This window comes from Thalia democratica, chromosome 8 (genome assembly GCF_965202585.1).
Source record: "Thalia democratica chromosome 8, ktThaDemo2.hap1.1, whole genome shotgun sequence".
In the NCBI taxonomy this organism is placed as follows: domain Eukaryota; kingdom Metazoa; phylum Chordata; class Thaliacea; order Salpida; family Salpidae; genus Thalia; species Thalia democratica.
In genome coordinates this window covers 8,828,721-8,845,667 of record NC_139172.1, presented here as the reverse complement: position 1 = coordinate 8,845,667, position 16,947 = coordinate 8,828,721, and the positions used below count along the sequence as shown (strand labels likewise).

Below are 16,947 nucleotides of genomic sequence, written 5' to 3'. Positions count from 1 at the left end.
AAAAAAAATTAAAACTAAGTAATAACAAAAAAAAAAACATTTAAAACAATTTATACTTAAAGCTGTTCGTTTTCAATTCAAAGTTATTTGCGTATTTGATACAGGGTTTTCTTCCTCAATGACCATTGATTCTAAACTACAAAGATAACTTATTTTACATCGCTTTAAAAGTTTAAAATTGCCATATATATCTGTGTATTGGCAGGATTTGCAGTTGTAGATATGTTGAAATATTGCGCTGTTTTTGTCGAATCCTTTGTGGTCTACGATTTGCCGGAAAAACTTACTTTTGGTTGTAAGTAAAATGTCCCACCAGCTTTTTTGTCATTGACTTTCATTAAGTGTTCATATGTCTGAATAAAGCTTTATGAACAAAGTGATAGTTTTGCTAAAAGTTCTTGAATTAGCTAAATTTATGTTTAAAGTTGATAATAAATACTTTTAAAATTACAATCTAAAAGTTAAATACTCAAAGTATCATAATTTAGTACACTTTATGCGATGTAAGTAACTAAATAATTTAATTTTTAATTTTTTATTAGTTTTTGTTTTGCTTAAATTTGTTCGATTATATAAAAGTTAATATTTGAAGTTTGCAATTTAATTATACAATAAGATATACAAGACCCACAATCTTGGTATTCATTTTTGAAAGATCTGGTGAATGCTCTACCAAGAACTTGTGCACTTGTAGGAATATAATTCACAATATTTCCAGCCTAATGAGAGTCATTTTACTTACATATAAAGGTAGCGCTTAGAATCAATTTAGATAAAAGTTATTACATCTCATATACTTCATAACAAATTTATGTTGATTTGGTAACAATATTCATTTATTATCTTCTAAACAATCTACTTACTTGATGAACTTATTGAAACTGCTTTGTAATAAAATCTAGTAAAAACATACAAATTAGACTTATTTGGACATTAAACAGATTGTATTCAGTAATAATTGATTTTTAGCTAAAAAGTTTCTAGCAAGTCAGAAATTTTTTTTTACCATCTAGCCTGAAGTTTTTCGATCTCTATTTTAAATTGTACTGAATTTTGTTATTTTTTTACCAAGTAAAACATAGTACTAATTAAATAAAGCTAAATAATATTTCTTAAAGAATTACTATAATTTGTATGAAAAGTTTATATTTTGAACTATAGTAGATTTATAACTCTTTTAAACAAAAAAATCCGCAAAAACATGCTTACAGAAGCTTTAAAAAAAGTTTTAGTGTATGTATTACATTACCGCTATATAAAATTTAAAAAGAAGTTTAAATGTTGTACTTAGCTTACGTATTAATCTGAAATTGATATTTTTTGTATAGTGTTTAGTAACATCGTCACAATAACGTTTCCTGTACATTTTGTATGCTTTTTATCATGAAATATTTATTTCTGAAACCTAGTATCTAAAAGTCTACAATTATTTTATTTAGCTAGTTGTATTTGGAAAACATGTTTCTCTTTTAGTTTGAAAAATAGCTAGTACTTTTTCATTTATACTAATATAACTGCTTCTCTAGGCACTTTTATAAAAACACAATAAAATTTTAAAGTTAAACTTTTGTATTTATCAAAATTCAGCTTAATTTTATCAACTAATACTTATTTACTTTGATATATGTTAATAGAATTTAATTTTAATATATAAAAATATGATGTGTTTTTTGTTTATAAAAAAAAAAGAGTAATCTGAAATAGAACTTTTATATATAAGTAACAACGTTTTGTTGAAAAAACAATACAATTAAACAATTAATAAACATATGCTGTTTAATGTGTATTTTAAAAAATTTTATGTATTTGCATTGATCAAATTAAAATTAAAGCAAATGTAAAGTTACACAATAATTTAGACTTCTTTAATAATATTAATTTAGAGATAATGTTAGTTGTAGTTTTCTTTTCCAAACTTAATCGTTTTTCTAGGTTTTAATTTTTTCAGTTTATGTTTAGATTTTTTAATATATTAATTTAATTGTTTTTAACCTAAATTTAAAGAGTTTATTTATTTTTAGATCTAACGTTTTTAGTTATTGATAATGTACTGTACTACAGTGAAAGCAGTTTTATCTAACTCTAATATAAAGATAACAGTTGTTATTTTTAAAATTTCAACTATTTTAGATTCTTGTTTTAATTTTTTTTTGTTTAAAGTTATGAAATTACAGGCTATCGTTCTCTTACTAAAAGTAAGCCTATTGTTTTTCGTTTTATTTTTATAAAAGTGCTTCTAATAATTATTATTTATATACTTTACTTTTAAAATATCATGATAAGCAAATAAATCTAATCTATATGTAGTGGACGACTAGATAACCAAAAGATTCTTTTGTACACCAGGTTCTTAGACCAAACTTTCTTAGCGCAATAAATAATATATGTATATATATTAGCAATAGCTGATAATTTGAAATCTAATTATTACTAAGATTCTATCAATTAGTTTTAGATTTTAAAATGTTACATTTCTAAATAATTAAAAAATGCAATTTTAATAATGAGAGTAACAAAAGTAGGTACACAGAGTAACACAATCAGGTTACTTATTTGTAAATAAATAATAGTAGCTGTATACTTTTTCGCTTCCTAAAAAACCCTATTTTATTTAAACTGTATAGTTTCAACGTTTTTTATTTATATGGTCTTTGTTTTCATTAAAATATTTTTAAACTATAAGTAATTTACTTTGAAAAAAAACATTATTAAGCACGCTATAATTTATCTTAAAGTAGTTTTATATTTCACGTTGTTTTAATCTCAAAAAAAATTTTTTTTTTGAACAAAATAAGTGATTTAGAGTAGAAAAGTTAAGATATTTTAACTTATGATATATACATCCCAATCTTTTTGTAAGTATAACTCGTAGAATTAACTAATAATATTTAATGAGAAAACATATCATGTTATTGCTTTTGTCTACTAATTAAACGTAGATTGACTAAAAAGTAAATATTCGGAAAAATACATAGCTATTAGTTAGATTGTATATGAGAAAATATAATTTTTTATCGTCAGGTTTACACCATATGTAACGTTCGAGCAAAAAGTTCTTTACCAAGGGGCGATACAGAAAACTTTGTAAGCGATTTAAAAAACCCGGATGTTTTAACCAACAAAACTAAAATCGAAGAAATTGGATCTGGTAATAGTTATTACGATTTTTACGAAGGTAGTTCATTTGAGCAGTTTTAGTTATTTTTTATTATGCAAATAAAACTTACTTTAATTTTTTTTCTAAATAAACTATTCATTGTTTAATTGTTTGCAGTGATATGCACAATTTAATTCCTAGTAAAAGAAAAAATATTTAGTGTTTAACTCTTGTTGCATAAATAACATTGAAACAAATGTATATTGTGTACAACCTGTTTTGTACTCTTGTGACTTTATAAACTATATTTTTTTTACTTTAAGCAGAAATAATCCAAAACTTTATTGTTTGTAGTTACGTAAAGGACAATTTTTTTAAACTATTAATCTGTTTAAACTTTGTAGAAGAAGTAAGCTTTTTAATAAGAAAATCCGAGCTCAATTAGAAAACTACGTAGAACTTTGTTCTGGACAAGACATTAAAAGTTATCCAAGTGGTGTGCAACTCGATAACCGAAAGGTTTTTTCGTGCACCAGGTCCTAGGACCAAGTATTTTGAGCAATATTGTTTTTGTTCTTCAATAAACAATACAATATTATTTATTTTAAATTGTTGTTATCCATCTTAACTCTCTAAAAATTAATGTTTTATGGTTCAGGAACAGATGAACAACATGAGTTGAAATTTGAAATGTACAACAACACTCTAAAGAAAATTTTAGGATATGATGATTATCAATTTTTTATAAATATTTCTGAAATTGAACCACCTCAATACTTGATGACAAAAAATCTTGAACTTTTACTTAACAATAAACTAATTAAAGGTAAAAGCATATTTAAATGCATAAGTATCATTATTTGTTTTACTTTATAAACTTGTTTGAATATATAGTTTCACAACCGCAACTGTTTTATATCTTTTAATCATCGTTAAAAGGCATTTTTAGGCAAAGTATTTATTTAGTTTGTATATTAAGAATTTTTTTTTTGTTTTAGTGAATGTAAATAATGTTATGTACATTTTAAACCTACAAAAATAAACCAGTTGTCCAAAGAATTATTTAAATCAAAATTAAACGCATTTAAAATAATTACAAACGAATACCTAAAAGTTAAATGTAGTTCAAAATAGTCTAAAGCTCATTTAAAACTTAGAAAATTACAAACAATTAGAACAGATAACGTGCCAACCAAGGGGTTATTTTGGTAATGAAATTAATGTACACATTAAAAATACAACAACACTTTAAAATTTTCAAAAGTGTGCTAACTATGTATATGTGCGAGAACAATTTTTTAGGTAAACCTTAATTATATAATTAAGGTAACTTCTTAGACAATTACTAAAGTAAAATAGTTTTAGAAAACAAAATGAAGTTCTGGTAATACATTATTTTTTAGGTTTAAAGTACAGTAGAACCGAAAACCTACACATTAAAGATATAAAGAAAATATTAGACAAACAACTGATTATTGCCCATGAATCATTTGATCCGTACTACTTTACTAATGTTGAAGCATATAGGTTTTTTACTACTTTAAAAATCATTTTGAAAACAATTAAAAATTAAAACACAAATGTTACAGTATGAGCTTGTTTTAAATTTATTATTATTGTTATCATTTGTTTTTATTCTTTTTACACAATGACGCCATAGTAAATCTCGACTGATAGCTGGCTTTTATTATTATTATGAATTTGTTTTACAAGTTTTTTTTATTGTACTGTTTTTAATGTTCTTTTTTTAACTTCACTGAAAAGTAAGACTAGTTTGTTCTTTTGATTTTCAAAAAATTTTATATTATTTAATTTATAATTGATTTGTTTTAATGAACACAACTATACTTTTTCCTTAGATTTTAATTTTAATAAGATTTACAATTTGAAAATCCGCTTTGCAATAAAACAGTGTAATTTTGTTTCTTATAACAACAAATAATATAATAAGTATCAGTTTGATTGCTTGTACCACAATAAAAGTAAACGATTTTTACATGTATTTAGTTTTAAAAAACCATCTTTATTCTTAATTGGTTACAAAATACATAAAACGATTTATAAGGAATGTAAAATTTTTTCAGGTATTCTATTGATTGCTTTTTAGGAGTTTACGAGACAAACAGACTGCTTTCAGAAGCAATGTCTGGTAGAAGGTGTAAATATTTAAACCCTCTCTGGAAAGAAATACTTACTCGAAGAAATAAAATGTCAAAATGCGACTTCAAAAAAGCAATACTCACGTTATTCAAGTTAGGAAACGTAAGAAACCGTTTATGGCAAAAAAACATTAGTTTATTAAAATACCTATAATAACCTACTATAAGTTTATTAGGCCAAACCTATTTTTAGAAGAAAAAATTCAAATTAATCAATTTTAACTTAGTTTAAAACAGCATTATGGAAGACCGCAGACGGATGAGCAAACTAATTTAAGACTAGATTTGATTCTTCTATGCAACAAACCTGAAAATAAGCAGCTCGTAAGCTCACTCGGAAATGAACAACTTGATTATTTATGCTATGAACCAAAGTTAGCGGTTTTAAGTGTTTCAACAGAGTTTAAAAGTTTTGATGTGATAAACAAGGGGTTTTAGTAAGATAAATTCTGTGTAAGAATTGGACTACTGTCATTTATTATTTATGATTATTAATTGTTTTTTTTGTGCTATGTACCATGTTTTTATCAATCTTATAAGAAAACTTATACAACATGAAATAATAAAAACAACAAATTTATAGAATTTTTGTTGTGTTCTTATTTCTAAATATAAAAGTTAGCAAACATAAATTGTTAAGAAAAAAAAATCATTGAGTCTTATTTAAAAATCTCTTTTAGATAAAAACAACAAGGTTTGTTAACTTGTAGAATTTTTTTTTTCAATATAAACAAATAGTTTTTTTTACAGTATTTTGATACTTATCAATGTCTTACTATCACTTACAAAAACTGTTTGAAATATTTTAACTTCATATAGTTGCTACAAACTGTTTTTAAGAGAAGAAAAAACGCCTTTAGTAATTATTAAGCTTTATACACCTTTTAAAATACACAGTGAAGGCGAGTTGACGACCATGAGCATGCATCTGAAAAATAATTTCATCAATTCGTCCTTCAACAACTTGGATCAAACTCTTAGTCTTCTCAACTTTATACACGATCTTGCAATGCTTATTGATCGAATGGAAGCTAAAAACAGCCGATGGTTATTAGATACCGTGCTCATGCACTATATAACCGTCCTGGACAAAGCTATAGGCAAAGAAAGTGTAATATGGTCTGAGGTTGGTTGACTCATAAATAATTGTCTTATGCTTAAGATTTTAGTATTATTCAGAAATTTTTACGCATTGTTTGTTTATTCTACTACATATATAAGTTTATACTTAACTTTTTGTACTCGCTTGATTATATGGTTCTAATTGAATATATATATTTTAATAATCCTAGTAATAAAATATTTAATTGAAAAATACCTTGAAACATTTAGGTAAAAACTAAAGATGAACTAAAAAAATTGGAAAGTATGTTGCTTTTGAACGATAGATATTTTAGTGAAGCAATCAACGTGATACTTGATGAAAAAATTAATAATAGGTCATATAATCATGATCAACTTGATATTGAAATGGCAACAGTAGATGGTGATTATTTGTTGATTTTCTTATCCTAGCAAAAATGTATTCGTACTTTAAAAATATTTTTTGAAGTTTTATTTGTTATACTAATTTGTTTAGTTAGACACTAAAACGAAGAAATTTGTATAGTTTTTTAAATGTTTGTGAATTAAAATATAAAATAAATATGAAGAATCTCTATGTACTAAGTTGCAGATGGTATATAAATACGTTTAAAACCTTCCTATAAAAGTGCATAGACATTAAAGTTTTTAATTTTTTGTTATAGTTTATAAGATAACTTTTTTTAAAACGTGCAGGTTGATTAGGTAGTTTTTTTTTATTTTAGAAGAGTTCAGAAATCTAAGATTATTTTTAATAATAAGATTGAGTCTTGTAACTGCTATTAAAACTAATTTTCATATAAATTTTCTAGTTGCTAAAACTGCGTTTTAAAAGTTTATTATACAAATACTTTCAGATTAAAAATAAAATTGTTGCATTAAAAAATTCTAATGAAGTTTAGAATATTTATTTCAATACATTTAGGTGAATCTAGGAAGTTTGAATTTGATAATTCTGAAATTTGGGCTAACTTGACAGGAGCAAATGGAACTGAGTTTAACGGTAGGTTAATAACTACCATTTAAAAGAATCTGTTAACTTTTTAAAAGCCAATAATTTAAAGACATTAAATAAAAAGACAATCAACTAGTCATTTGAATATATTAAGAGTTCTCTAACTAAGCTATTCTTTTAGATATTTAACTTTTCTGCCTAATAGCACAATTAAAATTTAGTTTCAAAAAAATGTATCACTGTCTATTTTCTTTATTCGTTTATATAACAACATGCATAACAGTTATAATAACTCATTACAAAAATTGGAAAAAGTTTTTGAATGGGGCTGGTTACAATTCAGACTTTTTTGGTGGAAACAGAAAAATAATTGGAAATGGAGGTATAATTGCTATAACAACGATGAGAAATCAAAGCAAAGAATCTGTTCCTGTAAAGTACAAGTAAAAATTTAAATTAATTTCAGTTTATGTATTTTTATTTATAAGGTATATTTAAAACCGTAAAAGAAAAACGATTTAACAATAAAAACAGGATGAAGTTTTCAACGGCTGATTTGCCAAAATCTGAAAACTACCAAGGCAGATGCGTCAGCTGCCAGTACCTAGATGCGGATCAGAAGTTGTGGAAGGGACACGGATGCAGCGTGGAAACGGTTGATGAGGAGGGAGTGACCTGCAACTGCAACCACACCACCAACTTCGCCGCTTTCATGTCTCCTTGGCAACCAACTTACAAGCAGACTGATGAGCAGAAGAAGGTATTTTTGTTTTGTGATAAGTTTTTGGAAGATGTTTCTTAAACTTTTATCATATAAAAACAAAGCACAAAGAAACACATGTTTTATTTAACAGTTATTTTTAAAGTCTTTTAACTGCGACTTGTACGACTAGTTCATAAGAAGTATTAACAATTTTATAAATTTCTACCTTTGTAGCTTTTAAACGTAGTAGAATACATTGGTTCGACGCTGACTATATTCAGTCTAATAATCACGCTTTCAATATTCTTTGTGGTCAGAAAGCATGTAAAGAATGACAGAATGGTTGCTCTTACCAACCTGTCCGTAGCCCTACTTTGTCTGCATCTCGTTCAAGTTTGTAATATTTGTAAAAACAAATAGATTATAGTTATCATAACTAAATTTCTTATTTACTTAGAACTTAAAGTTTTGGCTGAATTCAAATTTACGAAGAAATTTAAACTGAGCTTTAAACTTCGTTTTTCTAATTAATCACAGTCAAATTTAAAAAAATTAAAAATATTTATTAATTATATAAAAACACACAGTTAGTATCAGAAATAGCACAGAAAAACGATATGCACTGCTTTTTAGTTACTGCTTTGTCACATTTGTTTGTTCTGTCCACTTTCATGTGGATGTTTGTGAATGGAATACTTCTTTATTTGAACGTTGTGCAAGTTAGTTTAATTCTAGTTTAATTAATATTCTAGGACTTTTTTTAAACTGAAGGCACTAACTATTAAATTGTTTTTATTTTACACGCTGAAAAAACACTAATGAATTTAACTGGGAGCCGATCATTTCTAACCCGCTATCATTTCTAACCCGTTCACTTCTAACCCAATCATTTCTAACCCGATCACTTCTAACCCGATCATTTCTAACCCGATCACTAACAACCCGATCACTTCTAACCCGATCACTTCTAACCCGATCACTTCTAACCTGATCATTTCTAACCCGATCACTTCTAACCCGATCACTTCTAACTCGATTACTTCTAACCCGATCACTTCTAACCCGATCAATTCTAACCCGATCATTTCTAACCAGATCATTTCTAACACGATCATTTCTAACCCGATCATTTCTAACCCGATCACTTCTAACTCGATTACTTCTAACCCGATCATTTCTAACCCGATAACTTCTAACTTGATTATTTCAAACAAGATCATTTCTAACCCAATTACTTCTAACCGATTCAACCCAATCATTTCTAATCCGATCATTTCTAACCCGATAACTTCTAACCCGATCACTTCTAACCCGATCACTTCTAACCCGATCACTTCTAACCCGATCACTTCTAACCCGATCACTTCTAACCTGATCATTTCTAACCCGTTCTACTTGTTTATTTTATTTCTTAATTTTAATATATATTTTTTCAAAAACTAACTAGTCTTATAAAATTATTAAAGTATGTTTTTATAGTTTCTTTGAAACATTCTAATTTTGATGTGTTACGTAAAAAAACATTGTTAGTATGAACTTTAACTTTAGTATTAACTAAACATAAGTTTTATTTACTTTTATCACCTTATTTTTTAATATTTCATTCTACACATAATTTAAATTTTTTTTCATAATTTCATATTTTTTTGTTCTTTAAATCTACTTTTATAGCCGTTTTTCGATAATAACATACAATTCACTAAATCGTTTACTTTACAATATTTTGAACTATTCTTTGTAGGATTTTTAAGTAAGCACTTATAACTATATTTAAGTTGGATCTTATAATAATTCACGTGACTATGATAATTTTAACATAAGTAAATTTTTAAAAGTAAACCTTGGCAATTGTAATATTCAGAAACAAATAATTATATTACGGTTCAAAAACTACAATGTAAGTCTGTTGTAAATGTTGTATTATTGCTCACTAATGTACTAGCGATTTATAGTAGGTTATTTCTAAGTCTCATTTTAATAACTTTTACAAATTGTTATACAACTTACATAGGCCAATTAAAATAATCGAATTTAAACAAACACTAGTAGAAATTAAATACTTTTGTTTTATTAAGTGTAAAAGCCTGAATTTTAGGTCTAACCTAGATATTAAAACAGTTATGTCGTATAACAAACTGAAAAAGTATATTACGTCGATTGAGCGTCTTGATTTCACATCATTAATAAATTCCTACTTGGTCCTAAAGCAAAAAACGTCAATAACAATTAAACAGACATGTTTATTTGTATAACAAGTCCGAGGTTAATCAAATCTCGCCCAGGTAATCTTCTTTAAAACATTCATCTAAATCTATATAACATACAAAGTGTTTTAATTACTACTTAAGTTAGTACTTTAGTAGACAAAAGTTCTTTAAAATTTACTTCATTATGAACAGTTGAAATAACGTAAGTATAAACGAAATAAGTACTGAAAAACATTTTAAAATAGAGTAACAACTTAAATATAGTTAAATTAAGTATAACTAGAAGCAAAAGTTTATAGAAACTACATCAAGTTTTTTGTTTCCTTTAATCAACTATTTTTTAAACGATCATTACACGCAACATATTTACTTTTTATTCATTACAGTAAAGCCAGCTTAAAATCTATTGACTTTATTCACGGTGTTTTTTTTTGCACCTCTAAATTTCTAAAAACAATTTTTTCACCTCTAATTTTCTATGAACCTATATTAGAGTTTCACAACACAAACAATTTTTATTATTTTATTATAAATTTTAGAAATATATAACTTAATCAAGTAACTTATACTGATATTTCATATTTAATTTTCGCTGAATAATTATAAGTTCTTGTGTTTTTAAAAACCTGTAATACAATAACTTTGAAAAGATATCAAGAAATTTTTTAAAGAAGTTTCTATTATTAATCGTGAAAAGCTGTTTTTGCAATTTAAATTTTGAAAACTTTTAGATTTTCATGTTAAATGTAAATTTGTTTTTCTTTATATACATCATATTTTGAAAGGAAATAAAAAGCAAAATAATAAGTTTTCGACACTTAACTTTTATAGTTAAGTTTATTATGTAATATATCTTAATAAATCTTTAAATATAAATTACCATTTGCTAAATGAAAGAAAATTAAATTTAAGTTGTAGTAAATGACAGGTTCTAGATTTTGAAAAACGTCTACCTCTACTTTTGACTATTTAAACAGTATACACTTTCGTTTTAAGAACTTAAAATTTAATTAAAATAATTTAAATGAAACCACCATACTAATTACGATTACTAAATTTTATTAAGTGTATTATTTCGAGTTTCATATATACTGATATTAATATTCTTAAAAAGTTGTATTTTATATAAATTCGCCTTAAATTTGAATGCAAATTGCCAATCTGGTATCCATAATTAAAAAAATGTATATTAACCATATAAAATCTCTTAAAAGAAAAAGTACGGAGTAGTCTTTAATGGCTGCAAAACTCATTATATTTCTTACATTGACGACTATCAAAACTTAATACTTAATGTTGGAAAGAAAGTGGAGGTTAATTCTAAATTGAAAGATTATGCAGCTATTTTTGGTTTTATTAGAACTCACTGATCGATGAAAGAATTGATGTTAAATTTGCTTATTCAGAAGTTAAAACCAAATTTGTTAAAAATAAGTCATAAATAAGTCAATTAGTATTATACAAAAGTGTTAAATTCTTTTGCTGTTAATCTTTAAATACTAGATAAAACTATAGGTTTTGATTTAAAGGTATATAAATTTGCCTCTCTTTGTTACGTGGCATTCAGTTTAACTGGCCCAGATTTTGATGCCTGGGTCTGGTGTAGGATAACAAACTTCCAATTGCAAAGTATATCAAAATTAAATTTTAAAAAAGCTAACTAAACAAACAAAACTAACTAAATTTCATAAAAAAAACAACTTTGTTAAGATTAATTTGTTTTTAAAACAAATCCTTATTTTAAAACAACAATAAAAAATTAAATTAATATAGATCGGGTTAATAATTGTCGGGTTAGATCGGGTTAGAAATTATCGGGTTAGAAATGATCGGGTTAGAAGTGATCGGGTTAGAAATGATCGGGTTAGAAGTGATCGGGTTAGAAGTGATCGGGTTAGAAGTAATCAAGTTAGAAATGATCGGGTTAGAAATGATCGGGTTAGAAGTGATCGGGTTAGAAATGATCGGGTTAGAAATGATCGGGTTAGAAGTGATCGGGTTAGAAGTGATCGGGTTAGAAGTGATCGAGTTAGAAGTGATCGGGTTAGAAATGATCGGGTTAGAAATGATCGGGTTAAAAGTGATCGGGTTAGAAGTGATCGGGTTAGAATTGATAGCGAGTTAGAAATGATAGTAAACCATTTAACTATATTATAAAACTAAGTAACAACGGTTTAGGTTTGTTTATTATAATGAAAGCTTGTAGTGATAGGATGGAACAAATATAAACAAATCAGGTTTTCATACATTCTCGTTTGGACAACAAAGTGTGGATGTATTTGTTAGGATGGGGGTGTCCGTTCATAATTGTTGGGGCTTCTGCGTCAATTGGTATGATGAGTGAAAACTATATTGAGCCAAGAGATGAGGATAAATGCTCCGGAGAAGGCGAAGTTTTATTCTATCCGCAAGGTAAGAATTTTAAAAATTTGTTTTTTACTGTTTTTAGCCGTTATATCTACAAATAAAGCTTTTATTGTTAAGATGTTGTCAAAAGTAGCCAGTATAAGTTTCATGTTTAAAATTTGTACATACGTAAAAAACTAACTCTACAAATTAGACAGCTGTCTTCAATTAATAAGTGTCTGAACAATTAAAATGTAGAAAAATGTTAAACTACGATTTAATTTATGAATTATAGTTTTAAACTTTTTTAAATTTCTTAGATGAGCTTTTCTGTTTTATTTTTGTTTAAATATAAACCTATTTTATGTTAATTTTTCTCATTTCAAAACTGCTTACTATAAAAGACTACTAAGCTCTTGATAAACTAAAAGTTTCTAAAAATATACTTTAATAGCTAAGCTAATAATATAGTAGTTTTATTAAGTTAACTATAAAACATACTTTTTTTTGTTTGAAATGAATTGTATTATTATTTAAATAACGTATTTAGAACAGTTAACTTATGTTTCAACTGTATTTTTTATATAGAAGGCAAAACAAACGTCAAATAAAAGCTTTGTTTTTACCTTACTATGCTTTTTGTCCATAATAAAGTATTTTTTATGTACACTACTGTGCACAGGTGTTCACCGTGTATACCACTACTCTAGATAAAGTATCGTTTGTAATTTTCTTTAAAGTATAAGTATTAAGTACCACAATTATGCTTAAGATATTTTTTTAAAAGATTAAAATACAAAAGGACTTTTACGTTTTCTTTCTTATAAATGTATTAATTGCACTTTTAATTGAATTACTTAATGTAATGTCTTTGTGTTTTGGTATCTAACAAACCTTCACAGACAACTGTATGTTTTAATATTAGTAATTTTTTTAACAATTTTAAACTTTTGAATAGGAAAGCCGCAAGAAGGAAAATACAAGATTTGTTGGTTGAGTTCGCAATCAGGTATGAAATGGAGCTTTCTTGGTCCTGCCCTATTTATCATTACCTTTAACTTCTTCATTCTCGCAAAAGTAGTACAGGTAATCAAAAACTGTTAGTAGTACTTAACTTTATTATCGATATTTAAATTCAACAAGATATTATTTTATCAAATAATAGAAGGCTATCTAAAAATCTAAAACTTTATTAGATTGAAATAAAAACATAAGTAGTTTTAAAATTTGATTTACTACAAAAGTATATAAATAATATGCCACAAAAACATTTATACAATAAACAGCGAAATCTTAAGTTAAAAATTAATAAGCACGAAAATACTAAATTCCATTCATATAAAAAGTACCTTAACAGATAAGAAGCAGTTTGTTTTTGCGGTAACAAATATTTTCAACGAGCTTTAAACGATATGTTTAGTTGATAAATAAATTCTAAGGTAGATTATTGAAAAATCAATTTAAGATAAGTTTTAGTAAGCATCGTACATAATATAAAGTACCTTGTTTCATAAAGTATAACCACAATAATTTTTTTTTGATATTGGATATGTTTATGGTTTTAAATACGTGGTCTCCAAATGCTTAGTAAACTGACTGCTTAACTTACGAGTAGCTTACAGTACTGAAGTTAATATTGATTTTAATTAAAGTAACTTGTTCCAAAACTATAAATAAAACACACTTTGAATTAATGTTTATTATCAAATATTTATTATCAAAACTAAAGAAAGAAATTGTAATAAATAAGCAAATGGTCTATTATAATTTAATTCATGCAAAATACTTACGACCTTAACAAAGTATAATTTATTCTTTACTAGACACGATTACTTTCTTCTATGTAGATTATACTTCATAGGCATTGATATTGCATTGATCATGCGAGTTTCATCGAGACTTAAGACAGCATACTGCTTGCAGCAGATTTAACCACTAACTCGTATTTTAAAGACAAACGCCGATATATACGCATCGGAATGAAATTAACTCCTTTTAATAAACAATGTTGTTTTGGAAATTGAGAAAATTGTTTTGAGAAAGCTTATCGTTGCTTTTATTGTTACAAAAAATTCCATATTTATTCACACGCTTTGAAATTATAGAATAAAATGTTGATTTCAATACAAGGTTACAGTGGTAACTTTTAAACAACTATAATGCTTATGAGTAGTAATACTTTCATAATATATCCAATAATGAAAGTTTTATGCTTACTTAACTGTAAACACTATTTCAAAACCGTAACAAATTAAAAGAAGTATGTATATGTATACATGTATTGTTTTTAAAACTCACTCTTCAAATAAACTACATATAAAACTTGTTTTACACACCAGGTCCTTATAAAAATTTCGAAGCGAAAAAACAATGTTGCTGGTTTCAAGGCGAGCAGCAATGTCGGAGTGTCGAAGAGGCCTTACAGCAGTACATTCACGTCACAGACGTCGTCGACAGCAATTTCACATTCTTCCATGAATTCGAAAAACGCAATAAAAATGGACAGTTTGCATGGAACTAATAACAAGTACTGATTTTTGTTTTAGTTTTTAAAGAAGTTATTTCAATTAACAGATAATCAACACATTTCTTAGATTTAATTCATCTTTCGAATAACTTATTAAGAGAGTAACTATTACCTAATTACTTATCGGTAGTTTTTTTAAGATAAATTTAGTTTTAAATGTTTTAATAATCCATTATTAGATATTTTAAAAGCAAACTAGTTTTTTCTTAAGCTGACTCTTTTTTCAATATGATTTAAGAAAAACAAGTTGGTAATTGTTTAAAAAAAAACTACTCTCATTGAAAACAAATAGGATTTCAATAATATTTTAAAAGTTCCATATATCATAAACAAACATTTTTTAATTGGTTTTGCTTCAAATTTACATAGCTTAGAGAACTGGACATTTTTTAGCTTTCTAATTAGTAATAGTTATTTAATTGTTATAACAACACAACCAAAAACTTTACGTAAAAATTTGTAAAATCAAAGTAGCTTTTCTAAACTTTAAGACAACTTTTTAGATCGTCTTCACAAGGAAAAAAAAGTATTTCACAAAACAATTCGATAGATGAAAACTACCAAAACGAAAACAACAATTCTGAGTTTATTAAAGATGTTCGAACCGGTGTTAAGGGTTAAAAAGTTTTAAATAAAAATTATTTATTGATTGTAACTAAATATTGGTTAAAGACAAAAAAAATATTAAAGTAATTATGAATCGTTTTATTTAATAAAATCACAACATGCATTAATATTAGAATAAAAAACTGGTTATACAAAGGTTATAGAACAACTTTTTTAAATGTTTTGTTTTAGTTAAAAAACAAAATAATATTTTTTAGTGGTACAAGTTTAATGGTAAAATAAAACTTTATTTTTAATATTTAGAAATTGATTTACTTGTTTTTATTCAAAAACTTGAAGACTTAAATTCCTTAGTAATAATATTTGTTATTTAAACAGCTGTTAAATATAAATTTGCATAAAAACTTTAACTTTAAATATTAAACATTACTAGCATAAATATGTTAATACTACACATTATAAGTAGCTTTAACCTATTTATTAAAATAGTAATAGATAGTATTGTTAGTTTTTGTTCTTACAGTTTTTAAAAGTGTATATAGTTGTTGTAAGAGAATAAGTATTGAATGAATGCACAAAACATTTAGGCGCATTTGTTTTGCTACCGTTGTTGGGTATACCATGGATTTTAGGCTTATTAGTGTGGACAAGTTTTTTCGCAACTCTTATATTTGTGATTGTGAACTCCCTACAAGGGGTAGCTATATTCATCGTATATTGTATCTTCAATGGCGAGGTTTTTTCAAATTAAGTTTTGATACTCTTACAAAGCGTTAATAAAATATCAAATTGAATTAGTCATTGAATAAAACTCAAAAATAAAAATATTACAACTGTTCGATACCGCCTATGTCAAGGTTTTTTTATAATTGAATTTTGTACAGTATTTAATTTTTTAAAGCTAAATTTATTTTAAAATTAAAATCAAAAATTACTTCAGTTATTTTTATTACATTTTCGTCATTAAAACATATTAAAAACAAAAAGGTAAGACGAGCTATCACTAGACGAAAAGCAATGATCAAAGCATCTCAAATAAGCCAAGGAAGGGGAAGAATGACGAGCACCAGCAGTTCTAAGGGAAAGTTTTTTAGATCTTGGAGAAGAAGAAGTACAAATGTCTCCACCATACCACTTAGCGGATAATAATTTTTAAACTTATAAACCCGAACACACTAAAATGCTGCTTTAAAAGTACCTAATATCTTAATAGTATAATCTATGTTTGTAAAAACTGAAAAATTACTTGTTATTCTCAAAAACGTGTGTCGAAAATAATTATGGTATAAATTAATATAAAATT

General features: G+C 25.8%; 1 protein-coding gene across 4 annotated transcripts; it reads left to right on the top strand.

Moving 5' to 3' along the window:
- The first annotated feature begins 2,139 nt into the window (after positions 1–2,139).
- On the top strand, positions 2,140–16,947 carry LOC145842387 (adhesion G protein-coupled receptor L3-like). 4 transcript variants are annotated; one of them, XM_082949813.1, is made up of 19 exons: positions 2,140–2,195; positions 3,022–3,175; positions 3,756–3,923; positions 4,501–4,624; positions 5,182–5,359; positions 5,494–5,630; positions 6,154–6,382; positions 6,589–6,742; positions 7,265–7,342; positions 7,578–7,737; positions 7,829–8,054; positions 8,232–8,390; positions 8,585–8,716; positions 12,442–12,616; positions 13,509–13,636; positions 14,890–15,077; positions 15,581–15,693; positions 16,232–16,380; positions 16,632–16,947. In XM_082949813.1, the coding sequence occupies exons 1-19, from the start codon at positions 2,163–2,165 to the stop codon at positions 16,788–16,790; spliced, it is 2,844 nt and encodes a 947-aa protein (XP_082805939.1). In that variant the 5' UTR covers positions 2,140–2,162; the 3' UTR covers positions 16,791–16,947. The 4 variants fall into 4 exon arrangements, with proteins under 4 accessions (XP_082805939.1, XP_082805941.1, XP_082805940.1 ...); XM_082949815.1 differs by lacking the exon at positions 2,140–2,195 and having other exon boundaries at positions 3,045–3,633; XM_082949814.1 differs by lacking the exon at positions 2,140–2,195 and having other exon boundaries at positions 3,046–3,175; positions 3,502–3,923.

Excerpts from the sequence above, each read along its gene's own strand:
- LOC145842387 (XM_082949813.1), top strand. The coding sequence starts at position 2,163 with ATGAAATTACAGGCTATCGTTCTCTTACTAAAA. Across the intron at positions 4,625-5,181 it reads ACTAATGTTGAAGCATATAG|GTATTCTATTGATTGCTTTT; the intron begins GTTTTTTACTAC and ends AAATTTTTTCAG. Across the intron at positions 6,743-7,264 it reads TGAAATGGCAACAGTAGATG|GTGAATCTAGGAAGTTTGAA; the intron begins GTGATTATTTGT and ends CAATACATTTAG.